General features: G+C 40.7%; 3 protein-coding genes across 3 annotated transcripts in view; 2 read left to right on the top strand and 1 right to left on the bottom strand.

Annotated features, from left to right (window-relative positions):
- LOC108608501 (centaurin-gamma-1A) overlaps positions 1-4,358 on the top strand; it is a 60,463-nt gene extending 56,105 nt beyond the window's left edge. The window contains exons 3-8 of the mRNA XM_033294888.1: positions 145-286; positions 991-1,125; positions 1,209-2,513; positions 2,575-2,692; positions 2,760-3,132; positions 3,202-4,358. Coding sequence (XP_033150779.1) covers positions 145-286; positions 991-1,125; positions 1,209-2,513; positions 2,575-2,692; positions 2,760-3,132; positions 3,202-3,531 — 2,403 coding nt within the window. The 3' untranslated portion in view covers positions 3,532-4,358. The remainder of the gene's footprint in view (positions 1-144; positions 287-990; positions 1,126-1,208; positions 2,514-2,574; positions 2,693-2,759; positions 3,133-3,201) is intronic.
- A 1,944-nt stretch (positions 4,359-6,302) lies between these two features.
- Positions 6,303-11,154, bottom strand: LOC108607506 (protein SMG5). The gene is given in 8 exon segments (XM_017998370.2): positions 6,303-6,788; positions 6,852-7,010; positions 7,068-7,553; positions 7,556-8,497; positions 8,553-10,071; positions 10,130-10,262; positions 10,316-10,511; positions 11,011-11,154. Coding segments are annotated over 7 exon segments (3,660 nt in total). The 5' UTR covers positions 10,495-10,511; positions 11,011-11,154; the 3' UTR covers positions 6,303-6,546.
- A 937-nt stretch (positions 11,155-12,091) lies between these two features.
- On the top strand, positions 12,092-15,508 carry LOC108607508 (angiotensin-converting enzyme). The gene is made up of 7 exons (XM_017998372.2): positions 12,092-12,172; positions 13,279-13,334; positions 13,391-13,937; positions 13,993-14,356; positions 14,421-15,128; positions 15,185-15,357; positions 15,416-15,508. The coding sequence occupies exons 2-7, from the start codon at positions 13,296-13,298 to the stop codon at positions 15,430-15,432; spliced, it is 1,848 nt and encodes a 615-aa protein (XP_017853861.1). The 5' UTR covers positions 12,092-12,172; positions 13,279-13,295; the 3' UTR covers positions 15,433-15,508.
- The last annotated feature ends 272 nt before the right edge of the window (positions 15,509-15,780 follow it).

Here is a 15,780-nt window from a genome sequence, read left to right as displayed (position 1 = left end):
TTTTTTCTTTCATACTTTTTGCTGTTTTACCCTTTTTTTTGTTGTATGCAATTTGATTGCATTCTCTGCTTTGCTCCTTTGTTTTCTTTCGCCAAAACTCATTCCCAAAAAATGTAATCAACAAATTTTCGTGTTTCCTTACAGTTTGCTGGCTGGGTGGATGCAGTAATCTTTGTATTTAGCCTGGAGAACGAGAACAGCTTCAACACAGTTTACAATTATTATACTAAAATGGCGCACTTTCGCAATGGACAGGACATACCCATGATATTGGTCGGAACGCAAGGTAAGCAATTCATTTTTATTGGTTTTCATATACTTAAGCTTTATTTATTATATAATCTCAAAAATTCTTACAAAGAATTCAAAATTAACTACGCTTTACAGCAAAAGAAAAAAATTTATTTAAAGGAAGTGTATTAAACAAAAAACATATTTCATACGATAGATAAAAAATAATAAAAAAAACATGCATAAGTAATACGGCTTGGAACAAAAAACAAATATTATTATAAAAAATATATAATTTAAGTTTTTATTTTCATAATAATTAAATTCAATTAATTTAAATTTTTTAAATAATTTATTAATCTTTGCATTATAAATTTAATTTACAAATTATATTTCACAATAATTTTGACTAACTTAATTTGATAAATTTCGAATAATAATTAAAAATCTTAAGAAATCAAATTAAATGTATTAAGATGTGCTATCATTTTTTTACTTGTACTTAAATAATTCTATTATAATTAATCATAATATATTATATTTATAATAATTTTTACTACATTTCTATATGGAATTATGAACTACAATTGATAAATTTTTCTATTTTCTCTATAAATTTTTAAAGTAAAAATAATATATTATAGTTATTTTTTGTGTTTGTTTGTTATTTTTTAAAATATTTTTGATTAACTTTAATTTATTATATTTTTCAAATAATTTCTTTCAACTGAAACTAACTTTTTTTTATTTTAATTACAGATGCCATAAGCGAACGCAATCCGCGCGTTATCGACGACACACGTGCGCGTAAATTGGCGAGCGATTTAAAGCGCTGCTCCTACTACGAGACCTGCGCCACCTACGGCCTGAATGTGGAGCGAGTCTTCCAGGATGGTAAGTCTGGAGTGCCATTAAATAAAAGTTAAGTCTATAACACGCTCTCTCTCTCTCTCTCTCTCTCTCTCTTGCTTTTGCAGCCTGTCAAAAGATATTGTCGCAGCGTCTGCCTCTGCCGCCAGCAATGCAGCCACCGCGACCGACAACACCACAGGGCACGCGCTTGGGACTCAGTGCCTCCTACCAGGCGGCAACCAATGGACAACGCGCGCAGCAGCAGCAGCTGCCGATGCGCATGAGCGCGGACTTTGCACAGGCAGAGCAAAAGCTTTGGTCACTCCAAGCCTGCTCCAATGATAACAACAATATAACCAAATACAATCCAGCAGCAGCAGCAGCAGCTGCCGCCGCACAACAGCAACAACAACAGCAGCAGCAGCAGCAGCAGTTGTCGCTGCAGGGCGATTGCTCGCAAGTGCAGCTGCGTGATCCGCGCGATTTGGCGCCGCCGCCTGGCAAGGAGCTGCCCACGCCCACATCAACGCCCACAACAAGCCGCAAGAGTCGCCGGCGCTCGAATCTGTTTATACCCTCGTCCTCGAAGAAGAGCGACAAGGAGCCGAAGAGCAGCGAGCTGGGCAGCGGACGCTCCATACCCATCAAGCAGGGCTATCTATATAAGCGCTCCAGCAAATCGCTGAACAAGGAGTGGAAGAAAAAGTACGTGACACTCTGCGACGATGGCAAACTCACCTACCACCCCTCGCTGCACGATTACATGGACGATGTGCATGGCAAGGAGATACCGCTGCAATATGTCACAGTCAAGGTGCCGGGCCAGAAGCCGCGCGGCTCCAAGTCCATCATTACCAACAGCGCGCTGACCAGCTCACTGCTGGCGAACGGGCAGCGGGTGCAGGGCACGTTGAGTGAAGGCATCGGCTGCTTGACGCTCGCCAAGGACAATCAGCGCAAGCTGAGCGAGAAGCTGTCGCTGCTGGGCGCCGGCAGCGGCGCTGAGCCGCTCAAGTCGAACAGCTCACAGCAGACAAGCGGCGACGAGGGCATTGCCATGTCGAATTCCAACTCACAGACCTTCATTGTGGGCGAGGCGGCCAGCAGCAAGCTGGAGGCGCAAACGCCGAATGTAAAGAAGCGACATCGTCGCATGAAGAGCAGCAGCGTCAAGGCCAACGAGGCGGATGACAACGATGGCTACGAGTTCTATATAGTCTCGCTGGACTCCAAGCAGTGGCACTTTGAGGCTGCCAATTCGGAGGAGCGCGATGAGTGGGTGGCTGCTGTGGAGCAGGAGATATTCAAGAGTCTGCAGAGCAACGAGAGCAGCAAGACGAAGCCAGTGAGCAGCACCGAGCTGGCTGCCATGGTGGCCATAAGACAACGCGTGCCTGGCAATGCGCATTGCGTCGACTGCGGAGCGCCGCGTAAGTTTGCAAGCAAACATAAAAAAGAATAAACAAATACTTATCATTTTGCTCTACTTAGATCCTGAGTGGGCCAGTCTCAATCTGGGCGTGCTCATGTGCATTGAGTGCTCGGGCATACATCGCAATCTGGGCTCACATATAAGCAAAGTGCGCTCGCTGGGTCTAGACGATTGGTCGTAAGTATTCAAGTCAAGTCCAACTGAAGTTGACATATATTTAATTAATGTTTTATCTTTGCTGCAGTTCGTCACACTTGAGCGTTATGCTAGCCATAGGCAACAGTCTGGCCAATTCTGTTTGGGAGGCAAATACGCGTCAACGCAACAAGCCCACAGCGCAGGCAACTCGCGAGGACAAGGAACGCTGGATACGCAGCAAATATGAGGCGAAGGAGTTTCTGACGCCGCTGGGCACGGGCACGCATGTGAACGCAGCCACGCCTGGTCAGCAATTAATTGAGGCTGTCATACGCGCAGACATCAAGTCGATTGTCTCCATACTGGCCAACTGTCCCACAGAAGTGGCCAATGCCAATGTGAGCGCGCGAGATGTGCGCACGCCGCTGCTGCTGGCCTGCGCCATTGGCAATCTGGCCATAGCACAGCTGCTCATCTGGGTAAGCTCAGACGCTTGCAACTGTCTTGGAATTGATTTTAATTTGTGTGTGTGCTTTGTGCATTTGCAGAATGGCGCCAATATAAAGCATACGGATCATGAGGGACGCACCTGTTTGGCTTATGCACGCGCTGCGCAATCTCTGGCCACTGCCAAATCGATGAAGGTCAAAGCTGCTGCCGCCGCTGGAGCAGCAGCGCCAACGCCAGCGCCAGCTGCAGCTGCTAATGGCGGGATACCTGCACCGCAGTACAATGTGGAGGACACCACAGCGTTGGTGGAGCTGCTGGTGGGCCTGGGCTGTCCGGAGTCGGCGCCACTTACAGCCAGTGGCACGCTGCCCCGCAGACGCGACACTCTGGGCACGCCGTATGAAAAGTCTATATCGGGCGTAATCTAAGCATAGCGTGCATAGTTGAATTTCTTAAGCTAATTAATTAATAATCAATTGTATAATCATTTAATATGTTGTTCGTAATTAGTTTTTAACAAAAGCAAACGCCTCATGTTCTGTTTCTCTGTGTATAGCAATTATTTTGGGAGAGTATAACGCTTAGTGTTTAGTTTAATTCAAAATGTGCAAATGATGTTTTTTTTTCGTTCATTCGTTTGAATGTAAATTCACTTAAGGTTTTTAATTCGATTAGCTCGTAAGCAGCAGTTGTACAGTCTTGTTGTAATCTCAAGTTTTAATTAATTTATTATTTACGTATTATTATGTTTTTTATACTATTACGATTGTACATGTTTTTATGTCGTTTGCAAAACAAATTGAAGCTATTTTTTTTAACTACATGTATATCTATTGAGAGAATTCTTGTTTGTCAATCGTATAACATTTATATAATTTTAAAAACGCTAAAGATTGAGAATATATATACGTATAAACATAGTGAATTTAAGATTAAAGCCAAAAACAAAAAACAAACTTAAACTATACAATATACACACACACATGAATATACAAAAGTTGAAATTGCTTGATAATCGGCTAAAACACGCTTAACTTGTAGCTTATACAACAAAATTAAGAAAAGGCAGAACATTTGTTGGCATTCGAAGTAATTATACACATAAATTTAATATATTAGCAAAAAGTAATAAAATGACAAAATATATGATATACAATATATATGTATGTAGCAACACTTGAAAGTATTTCAAACCAATTAAATATATTATAGTTATAAATTTCAATATATATATGTATACACCCCCCACTTTAAGCGTTTGCTATTTGTACCCCACATTTAAAAAATAAACTACTTGCCAACGTGCAAAAAAAAAATTTATATAAAAAAACAATCATAAATTGTACTATCAATGCTGAATATTATATATTTAAGATTTTCAAACGCATAGCGTATGCGTAATAATAATAAGTATACGATTAAAATGCACATTTTGCTAAATTTATTTAAATCGTTTAAGCTTTCATCTTTGCAAAATAGTCATAAAACCAAAAGAATTTATATGAAAATTCATCAATTTATTTTGAAAACTGAACGATATGGTAGTATGATATGGCGGATACAAAACACAAGATAAGCATTTCCGCTGAGTGCTGCTTAAATTTTAGCTTGTTGCTCAAAATGATTTTTCCTTTTTTTAATTACTTCCTGTGAATTTAAGTCCGTCAGCAACTTTTCCCGGCCCTTTAATTAAGTTAGTGCAAGAACAACAAAGCAATTACAATAATAATCAAACTTGATGTCGGTTGTAAATTTAAATACTGTTGTCTTCATTTCTTATCAGTTTCAAACTTGGTGAAGCATATCTCAGTCTATATTGAAAATTAGAATTTGAATAACTCCTAACTCGGCATCGGTCAAAAATATAACCAAGCGTTTTTGTGATTTTTTTCAGATTTCTAAAAAGGATGTTTTTATGGCTTTAATATCGTGTTTTTTTGATTTTTGCAGGGAGGGACGTGTTCGGTGTTTGGATATAGGAGCAGCCTATCAATCCTTTCTAAGCTCTATTGTCTTATTAGTTTGCTGAGAAACAGGAATGGCTATATCGACTCACATTGTTAAATTGATTAATTTATTTTTCAAGTTTTTAGTTTTCGCTCTAGCTTTTATAATCTCTGAGTTTTTGATTCTCATCATTCGTAATTTAAAATACCCTTTTCCACTTTTTACAAAAATGTCAAAGTATATAAAAAGAGTTTAAGTCATAAGAATGTAAAAAAACAAATGCTGTTGTTTGATCAATGAATAAAAATTTGTTCTCAAAGTTATGTAAATAAAAACAAGACTGCAGAGCTACTTTCTGTTTAATTTCATACTTTGGAAAGCTATCGGCCATCGGTTGTGGATGTTTGCCCAGCCCGCTATTAAAATTATTATTTGTTGTCGGCCAATTAAATTTTATTTAAATAGAAATTTGTTACAGTTTTCAGGAAAAGTTTACAGTATACAATTTTTTATGAAAGAAACCCATACATACTATACATGTATAGTTTTCATTTACATTACATTTGTCCGACAATTTTTTTTTTTTTTTTGGTGATATCAATGCATCTATAATATTAATTGTTATATATGTGTTGTATAGATTGTAGCTTGTGAAGTAAGTTAACTACTTTGTTTAGGGGGAAAAAAGACTAAAGAATATTTTCGGGAAGGATAAGTTGATGCTACCAAACTGTTTAAAATGGGGCTAATTGTATACATATTCAGAAATTCCGCCATCTTCACTTATTTGGGAGTATTTATAATGTGTAAAGTTGAAAAACTAAATCAAATCATTTTCTTGTGGTTAAAAATTTGGCTACTTTAGATGCCATTTTTTTTTTTTGTAGTTTTTTTTTCCTTTGAAGTATTTTGTAGTGTTTTCTTGAATTGTGTTAAGCCATTTGTCCGTTTTATGAAAGCTGAGAGTCGTCATCATCGCTGCCATTGAGTTGAAAGTGAACGATTTTGTTTGGTATTTTGTTTTTCTAACACAACAAGCAATTTCCACGCAATGCTGCTGCTGCTGCTTAAACCGGATACGAATCCAATTACGTAAACGCATCCGAACATGAATCCTAGGACCCATTGTATATTGAAGCAGTTTTAAGGCTGCTATGGTTTGTTTGTGATTCGTTGTTGTTGTTGTTTGTTCGTTCGTATTTGCTTTTCATTTTAAATATGGCTTGATGACCACCACATGAACAACAACAACAGCAACAACAACAACAACAACAAAAATCACTGCTGCAGCAGCGATCGCTGTTGGTTTGTTTTTTAAATTTTTGATTGCAGTTGCCCGCTGGCCGCTGGTCTGAGAGAAACTTCGTTAACTTGGAACTCCATGTCGATTTGTGGTTGTATAGAGAACACACTGTGCTTGCATCCGTTTTTGCAAATATGCATCTGCAGTTATCGCCTTTGCATTGCTGCCACCTAGCGTCCCTCTAATTGGTCACTCATTTTTTGTTGGCCTTGAACTTGGCATAGAAGCTTTGGATTTGGGCATAGCGTACGGGTATGGAGTCGAGTATGCCAGTATAACTAAAATTCTGCTGCTGACGGTTCTTCTCATGCAGATTGTCTCCAGACAGATAGGTGACCACGTTCTTTTGCAGCTCGCTCACATGCGGATCGGCATGATTGGCCACCAAATGATTGCAGAATTGCGCTATCTGCAAGAAAACTGAAGCATCGCGATCTGTAAAACAAAATAAAACAAAGTTATTAAAACATAATGCATGCTAAGCGCGTTTGGACTTGCCCATTTTGCGTGATATCTTTATCAGTGAAAGCGGTTGACTTTCATTGTCGCGCTGAGCGCGCAGATGGCGATTGCCCTGTTTGAACTCCTGCTCCAGCCAGCGTATGACATGGCGCACATTCTCGCTGCGCTTCTTTAGCTCATCCAGCTCATTGAGCACTGAAATCAATTCACATTCAGTAAGTGTACACAATGATTGCAGTTTTTGAGACTCACCAGCATTGGGTATAAGCACAATGCACTTCTTGGTGCGCACCAGCGACTTGACAATGTTGTTGTATTCGGTCAGTGCCTTGGCATCCACTACGACAAATGGTGACATGACCACATGTGCAGGACTATCGCGCAACTCTGTCTCCAGGGCTTCCACTTCGTTCTTTAGCCAGAGTTTGCCCATAATTTCACATTTCTTGGACATGGCCTCGGAGCGTTCCTCATCGGCGCCGCTGCTCGACTGCAGATTCAGCTTCTCAATGACACTATTGGTGGTAGTTGAGGCCGAAGCCGATGTGCCACCAGCTATGGAGGTGCCTGTGGCGCTGGCTAGTAGGGCAGCCGCCTTTTCCGCATTGCGATTGCGTAGATAGCCCTTGCGTGGCAGCTTGCGGCACTCCTCGACAGTGTCCTTTTCCTCGTTGCTGGTGTAGCTCTTGCGCACGATGCCATTCTTGCGATCCGAGTAGCTTGCACGAGTGCGTCCTCGTTGCGCTTGCGTGTGGTCTTGGGTGCAGTGCGTCGCTCACGACGCCGGGAGCCGCCGCCTTTTTTCTCCTCGCGCTTCTTTTTCTGATTCTCTGTGAAGCGACGAGTCTTGACACAGAAGCGATAATTGAATTTCTTTTGCTTGCATATAAAGAAACCAAAGTCAACCATCTTGAAGATGCGCAATATGGACTCCTCCTGTGGTGTGACACGCTCTCTGATAATTGTTTCCCAGTCGAGTGTGATCTGAGTGCTTTGGAAAATGTGAAAGTTCTTGAAGGCAAAGTCCTCGCTCAGCGGCACATTGGCGCGCACATCGAAGAGCTCCACAAGCGCCTCACGCACATTGTTGGTCTTCAAGAGCTCGCGCTCAAAGTAAACCTTGCGTGTGAAAATATCAATGTTGCAATAGTTCAACAGCTTCATAATCTTGTGCACAAACTCCGGATTGGAGTGATAGCAACCAATGAGAATCTCTGGATTAATGCGCAGCCAATCAAAGAGCATCTTGAGCGCGGTAATTGTGGGCTCATTGTGCAGACAATCAATAATAATATTCGGATTAATCTTGGTGTACTTGTTGCGATAGACAAGCTTCTTGGGCGGCTCTTTCATGTTGGCCATGACAGCAGCATCTGCTGCAGCTGCAGCTTGTGCACGTTCACGCTCAAGCTGTTCCTCATTACCTTTGAAATGCAATTGCAAAACTTCAAAGCTGCGCAGCAGTTCCTCAGAGTCCACCTCCTGCGAATCGGGACAGCGACCTACAGAATCGGCACATCGTCCTACCGAATCAGGGCACCGACCTATTGAATCAGGGCACCGATCTACCTCATCGGGATAGACAAGTCTCTCCTCTTCAATTACAACATCCTCGCTGCTTGAGTAGATGGCGGTGGGGTTCGCCAGTACGCGAAGCGGACGGTCTGGAGTGAGTATTAGTACTAAAGAGAGAGGGAAAACGTTAACGCATTTTTAAAAAATTTTTTGTAAACTTACCATCTCCTCCCTTGTCATCATGCTCAGCCGCATCGATGTCGCTAAAGTCCGTATCAAAATTGGAGCTTAGATCTGTATAATCCTCCTCATCGCTGTAGAAGTCAGTATCCATTTCGCTTTCGCTATCATAGCAAGAGCTATCGTCAGATTGCGCTATCTTGCGACGACGTCGACGCAGTCGCATGCCACGGCGCTTGCTCTTGCAGCTAAGCGGTGTCTTAAGATCACTTTCCTTGGCCTCATCGCTGGAGCGTGTAGATATAGGCTCAGCATTGTCAGCGCTGGCGCAGAGCTTATCCCCTTCAGCTGCATCTTGTGCCTTGATGCAGGCATCGTCTTCAGATTTTTGACTATCGCGTGAGTCGGAGCTGCAGTCCTTGTGCGACTGTGGTCTGCCCATTGCCTTTTTGTCCTTGCGCTCGGATTCGCCCACTGCAGCCAACCAGTTTTTATGTTCATTGCGCGACTTGCGCACCATGGTGTCAAACTCTTGGAAATGCTGTTCGTACTCTGCCTGGAAGGTTTCGTTGTCGGCGGCGCGTGCCAAAATTGTTTGCTCTATGTTGACAATGCAGGCATCCATAAGATCTGAGCAGGCGGCCACTAGAAAAGCGTGCAGCGAGTACACCTTGGGCGAGTTGATCATCTTCAGCTTGGACAGGCAAAAGAACAGTATAGATATTATCTTAAAGATGCTGGGCTCGGGCACACGCAGCTGTTGGGCGCAGAGTATTTTGCGTAAATCAATGAGCACGCAATGACATAGCGAGTTGAAGTCGGGCACCTCCTTGTCGAAGAAGAAAATGTCCACAATTAAATAGAAGCGCGCATAGAAGTCCTCTATATTAAACTCCAGCTTGGCGGGATCCATTTTCTCCAGATACTCAGTATGCTTGGCAAACAATTTGTTCAAATTATTCTCGCTCAGTTCAAAGGGTATAATCGACACCAAAGAGTACAGATAATGATAAATTGAATCCAGATCATAGTTCTGACCATAATACAACGTTCCCAGCTGGTTCTGAGCCATGCCTATAGCCGGATTTAGCTTAAAAGCTTCCAGATAATACTTGGCCACTTGCTCCTTGCTGATGTTTATGCCCAGCTTGCTCTCAATGTGAAAGTCCAAGAAGTAACGATGTAAATCACCCAAGCTTAGCAGCGCCGAGTGTATAGTATCCAAGGCAAAACCCACTGCCTCCAGGCTCTTATCCACAGCTACCTGTGGTAGTTCCATTTCCTTGCTCACTGTTGGATCATCTATGCATTCGATTAAATACCCTTCACTGATGATGGAGAAATCAATCAGATATTTCAAATCCAAATCATAGATCTCCTCCATTCTGGCCGACAAGCGCTTGTAGTTCCAAATGCCTGCGCATAGAAAGCGTTCCAACTTTTGCATATTCTCCGGATCAGCTCCCTGCTTATGCATATGCTTCTTTACAAAGGCTATGAATTCATAATATCCTCGACGCCACATGACCTCGCGTGACTTTTTGCCCACCGATTGATAGTCCTTGAAGAGAAAACCAACTTTGTATGGTTTGTAACTAACAGACACTTTTAATAATTACCTTGAAAAGTATCTGCTTGCACAATTGCACTAGAAGAGCGCGCTTCTCTTCGATATCATGATTAAATAATTGACCAATATTCTGCACGCTGCGTTTGGCATCGTCCAGTTGCTTCGAGATGGTATATAGATTGCTGCAAAAACAAGAATCAGTTTCTGTGCGAAGAACAAGTTGATGTCCACTCACCGATAAAGATCCTTCACCTCTTGGGTGAGCACGGGGTTGCCATTATGTATGCCAGTATTGCCCATGAACATAGTGCATAGCGTGCCCTCATAGCCGCGGCATCGAAGCTTATCACCGCCAGGATCTATAGCACATTCGCTGGATGCATTCGAGCCACCGGAACTAAGTGTTGATTCCATGCTCAAAGTGTCTAACACTGTGGAATTAACTAAACGCATTTAGTGCAACGTAATGTAAATCATTAGAAAGGAAAATACGTGAGACTATAAAAACAACAAATCGACGCAACAAGCATACATATACACGAGCGTTTTCCAGCTGTTTCTCGACTTCGTTGTGTAAATACACAACAAAATGTTGTTGCTTAGATTTATTGTATTTTTTCTTTTCATAAACTGCTGACGAATACTAGGTATTTCTATAGAAGTTGTTATTTCGTTATATTGCGCTGTTTTTTTTTGTGAATTAAATGCTGACAAACGCGCGCACACATTCACACACACACGCGCACGCATTTTTGCATACATAGCCATGCATGTATTGCGTATGTGTGTATGTAGTATGTGTATTAAATAATCAATTAAACTGCGAAGACGATTGTGCTTTCTTTAAATTCGTTTATCTCTATCTGATGTAATATTGCACTTTTTGTTCTATACAGTGGCTTACACTATTTTTAGCTTGAATTGCATTACCTTTATCAGTTGTAGATTGTTTAAGTCTTTGCTGTTCAGGTTTTGCGTTTGCTTTTTCTTCTTTGTTAACAACAATGTGGCGCTCACACGTTCAGACAGTTCACAAGTTCACAGCTGATTCTTATACGTAATTTGAAGCTCTCTTTTAAAAAATACTTACCGCTTATTTACTCAAGGCGCAGTCTATCACTTGCAGCAAATTTATAATTTATTTATATTAATAATTTATAAGTAAAACTCGTGTAAAGTGCAGCATGCGATACGTTTAGGTCAGTGTTGCTTGGCGCGATAGTTAGCTATCGATATACGCACGCAGTGTTGGTAAATTATGAACAGTCAGCTGACGGTAAGCGCACTTTTCAAAGTGTAATGTGGCGAAAATTTGTCGGTTGTGTTGTAATATTAACTAATATGAAAAGTTTAAGCAGTCGCTTACTTGTTGAACGATAGTTATATTCTCGTAAGATTTTATTTGTAATTCTGTACTGTTTGTGTTCAATAAATATATTTACTCAATTTAAAAGCCAATTATCAGCTTTCTTTTGGTTTGCACAATAAATTTGCAAAAATATGCGTGTCATGCATAATAATGAGACATCTTCTATTGCTTCTTTTGCAGATTAGTTCAACGCCACTTCAATAAATATTGATCAAGTCTACATATATCCATTGCGGCCGACAACTCTTTACGACTGCTTAGGTCAAAGTAAACATAAAGAGATAAGCACTGGTCACGTCTCGATCGCCTACGTTTCCTCGTATGCTCATATCGCGCAAAAGAGGAGCTTAGGTGTAAGTCTACAACTTGTATTTGTAGATTCCTTTTGCGTGCAATGCAGATAAGTCTACTTCTGTTGAATCGGTCTAAGTAAAATAATAATAATATGTAAGCATGTACTTTGTTTATATTTTTTACTTTGATCTGCGCCTCTCTTAAGTACACACAATTTTTTTTTTGGATAGAGCGTAGAGCCAACAAACACATTGATTAGCGCTGGTCACGTCGCGAGCATTTCGGTGTCGGGGCTACCCATAGGTATAGCTACTCTGTGAATCTCCGTTGGTATAAAACGCAAGCATTGACATTCAAACAGTTTTAGTTTCAATTCGTTTGCCGTACGCTCAAGTTCGAATCGGCGTTGAAATCGGCAACTAATCGCAAGTAAGTTTTTTGTTTTTGTTTTTAATTTGAAAGAACTTGAAATAAATTACTGTGATCGTTGGAAACGATTTTGTAATTTGTTAAGCTCATATACATATAGATTTAATTTATGCCCAATTAAATTGGTGAAAGCGTAGCTTTGTTCACAGACATTATATATGAATAAATTTATATAAGTATATAATAAGCTCGTCTGAGCTGATAATGTTAAATTTGGAATGTATTTTACTTTCGACTGAATAGTATAATCCAATGGTAGATCTTATCTTGGGTTTCACGCGCTATGAACGGCGGGATTTAATAGTTAACAACGTTCTTAGTGACTGAAAAATATCTTGAAGACTAATACTAAGCTTATCAGCACTTATTTATGATATTGGTTAGAAATATACGAGAGTATTTACCAATTTTTATAATACATACGTGTGATAGGGCCACTTGAGTTGCGTAGTAATTGTACTTTGAAGTTTATAAAGTGTTAAGCCAACACTTTAACTTTAACTACTAATTCGCTTCTCCATATTTTGTCTATTGCAAAAGGAATATTTTTATAATTGCAAATGAGTCAGCATAGACTTTTTTATATATAATTAACTGTTATCATAAACAATCAACTTTTGGTATTTAACACTTTTAATTTATTGATTTTGCACTTGACATTTAAGTTGAGCCATATAGACTAAAATTATTATTTTAAATAAGCTAATGTACATTTTTAATTACTTTGAAGCAACGAATTTAGTGGTATTATCATTTTTAATTGTTGGCATAAATTAACGTTAGTTATTATCTTCAGAGCTGTCTGTAACCGAAATTACTAAGAAACAAAAATAATATAAGAGCATATACATTGTTTAATAACTTAAGTCAATAAATTAGAGCTAACCAGTGTCAAGATCTGACCCCAAAGTGTTACATATGGATATGCGACATTTATATTAATTAAGTCGGCATTTAATGCCATTGAAGGCGGCTCAAATAAAATTCGCAGTGAACGTGCATGAAATACAATAAAAACAGCGTGAGCAATGTGGGAGCTTTCAATTTAATAAAATATTTATAGATTCAATTCTGGTACTAAATTCAAAAATGCTTATATTTTGTAGTTGAGAACTTTGGAAACATGAAGCTCTTGGTGTTAGCCTTTTTGGCTACGTTGGCGGTAAGTCCAATTAGTTTATATACTAATAAATATTAAATGTGAAATTATTTTTTTAGCTTTCGCAAGCTTTGGTCAAGGAGGAAATAGCTGCGAAGGAGTATTTGGAGAATCTGAACAAGGAATTGGCTCTGCGCACCAATGTCGACACTGAAGCTGCCTGGGCTTATGCTTCCAACATCAATGATGAAAACGAAAAGAAGCGTAATGAGAATGCCGCTGAGTTGGCCAAATTCCTGAAGGAAATCGCCGCCGACACACAGAAATTTAACTGGCGCAGTTATCAATCAGAGGATATCAAGCGTCAGTTCAAATTTCTAACCAAGCTGGGCTATGCTGCTTTGTCAGAGTCCGACTATAAGGAGCTGTTGGAGACGCTTTCCTCCATGGAATCCAACTATGCCAAGGTCAAGGTGTGCGACTTTAAGGATGCAAAGAAATGTGATTTGGCTTTGGAGCCTGAGATTGAGGAAATAATCACCAAGAGCCGCAATCCCGAGGAGCTCAAGTATTACTGGCGCGAGTTCTACGATAAGGCGGGCACAGCAGTGCGTCCGCAATTCGAGAAATACATTGAACTCAACACCAAGGCTGCTCATCTGAACAGTAAGCTTAAAATAATATTTGCTGAGGCAAATAATTAATTTCTTATGCCCAACAGACTTTACATCTGGCGCTGAGGTCTGGCTGGATGAGTATGAGGACCCCACTTTTGAGAAGCAGCTGGAGGCTATTTTCGCCGAGATTCGTCCGCTCTACGAGCAGGTGCATGGCTATGTGCGCTATCGCCTGAGGCAACATTATGGCAATGAGGTGGTTTCTGAGAAGGGACCACTGCCCATGCATCTGCTGGGCAACATGTGGGCTCAACAATGGTCGGACATTGCGGATATTGTGTCGCCTTTCCCAGACAAGCCGCTGGTAGATGTTTCCGCTGAAATGATTAAACAAGGTTACAATCCACTGAAGATGTTCCAAATGGGCGATGATTTCTTCACCTCAATGAACCTAACCAAGCTGCCCAAGTAAGTTGGATTTAGCAGTCAGATTGAGCTGTGATTTATTACAATTTGTTTTTGTTACCTGTAGAGATTTCTGGGACAAGTCGATTATCGAAAAACCCACCGATGGTCGCGATTTGATTTGTCATGCCAGCGCTTGGGACTTTTACCTGCAGGACGATGTGCGCATTAAGCAGTGCACCACTGTGACTCAAAGTCAGTTCTTCACAGTTCACCATGAGCTGGGCCACATTCAGTACTTCCTGCAATATCAGCATCTGCCTTTTGTCTATCGCACTGGCGCTAATCCTGGCTTCCACGAGGCTGTCGGCGACGTTCTATCCTTGTCTGTGTCTACGCCCAAGCATTTGGAGAAGGTTGGACTACTCAAGAACTACAAGCAGGACGAGGAGCAGCGCATCAACAATCTGTTCTTGACTGCTCTGGATAAGATTGTATTCTTGCCTTTTGCGTTCACCATGGACAAGTATCGTTGGTCGCTGTTCAGAGGTGAGGTGGACAAGTCCAAGTGGAACTGTGCCTTCTGGAAGCTGCGTGAGGAGTATTCCGGCATTGAGCCACCAGTGGTGCGCACTGAGAAGGACTTTGATGCACCTGCCAAGTACCATGTGTCGGCAGATGTTGAGTACTTGAGATATTTGGTCTCGTTCATCATTCAGTTCCAGTTCTACAAGTCGGCCTGCATCAAGGCGGGTCAATACGATCCTAAGAATCCCGAATTGCCTTTGGACAACTGCGATATCTATGGCAGCGCTGCTGCTGGCAAAGCTTTCCAGTAAGCATAGCAAGCACTTTCAATCAAAACATATTTTTAAACATTGATGCTTGCAGAAATATGCTCTCGATGGGCGCATCCAAGCCTTGGCCCGATGCACTGCAGGCCTTCAACGGTGAGCGCACCATGACCGGCAAGGCTATTGCTGAATACTTTGAGCCCCTGCGCGTCTGGCTGGAAGCGGAGAATAAAAAGAACAAGGTGCCCATTGGCTGGACTGCATCAGATAGTAAGTTTGTATAGCCTGTTTTGAGATAAAGCTTTTAATTTTCTTATTTTATTTATAGAATGCGTTTCGTCCTGATGACAATGTTATCGAGAGTTCTTTACTTTGAATTTTGTATAATATTCAGACACACAAATTTATTGAAATATATATTAACATACATACATTTTATATGATTAACTATTATATTTAAATTTTTGTGTTTTCCTTTAATGATATATCATAATTTTCAAGCAATCAAAAAATAATAATTACACTAAGCAAAAATGAGAATAGTAGACAGTTCTGAGTGACCTGACGGATGCAGTAGCTGCTTTGATTAGCAGTGCCCCATGGCGAGATTTTATTGGTCTTTAAATTGTTTTGCATTTTTTTTTCATACGTGTGAAAGTTACAATGCGATGAGAATTTAAATTTGAGCACATT

Source organism: Drosophila busckii, chromosome 2L (assembly GCF_011750605.1).
Source record: "Drosophila busckii strain San Diego stock center, stock number 13000-0081.31 chromosome 2L, ASM1175060v1, whole genome shotgun sequence".
In the NCBI taxonomy this organism is placed as follows: domain Eukaryota; kingdom Metazoa; phylum Arthropoda; class Insecta; order Diptera; family Drosophilidae; genus Drosophila; species Drosophila busckii.
Note: the sequence above shows the minus strand (reverse complement) of the source record. Positions and strands in the feature narration are given on the sequence as shown.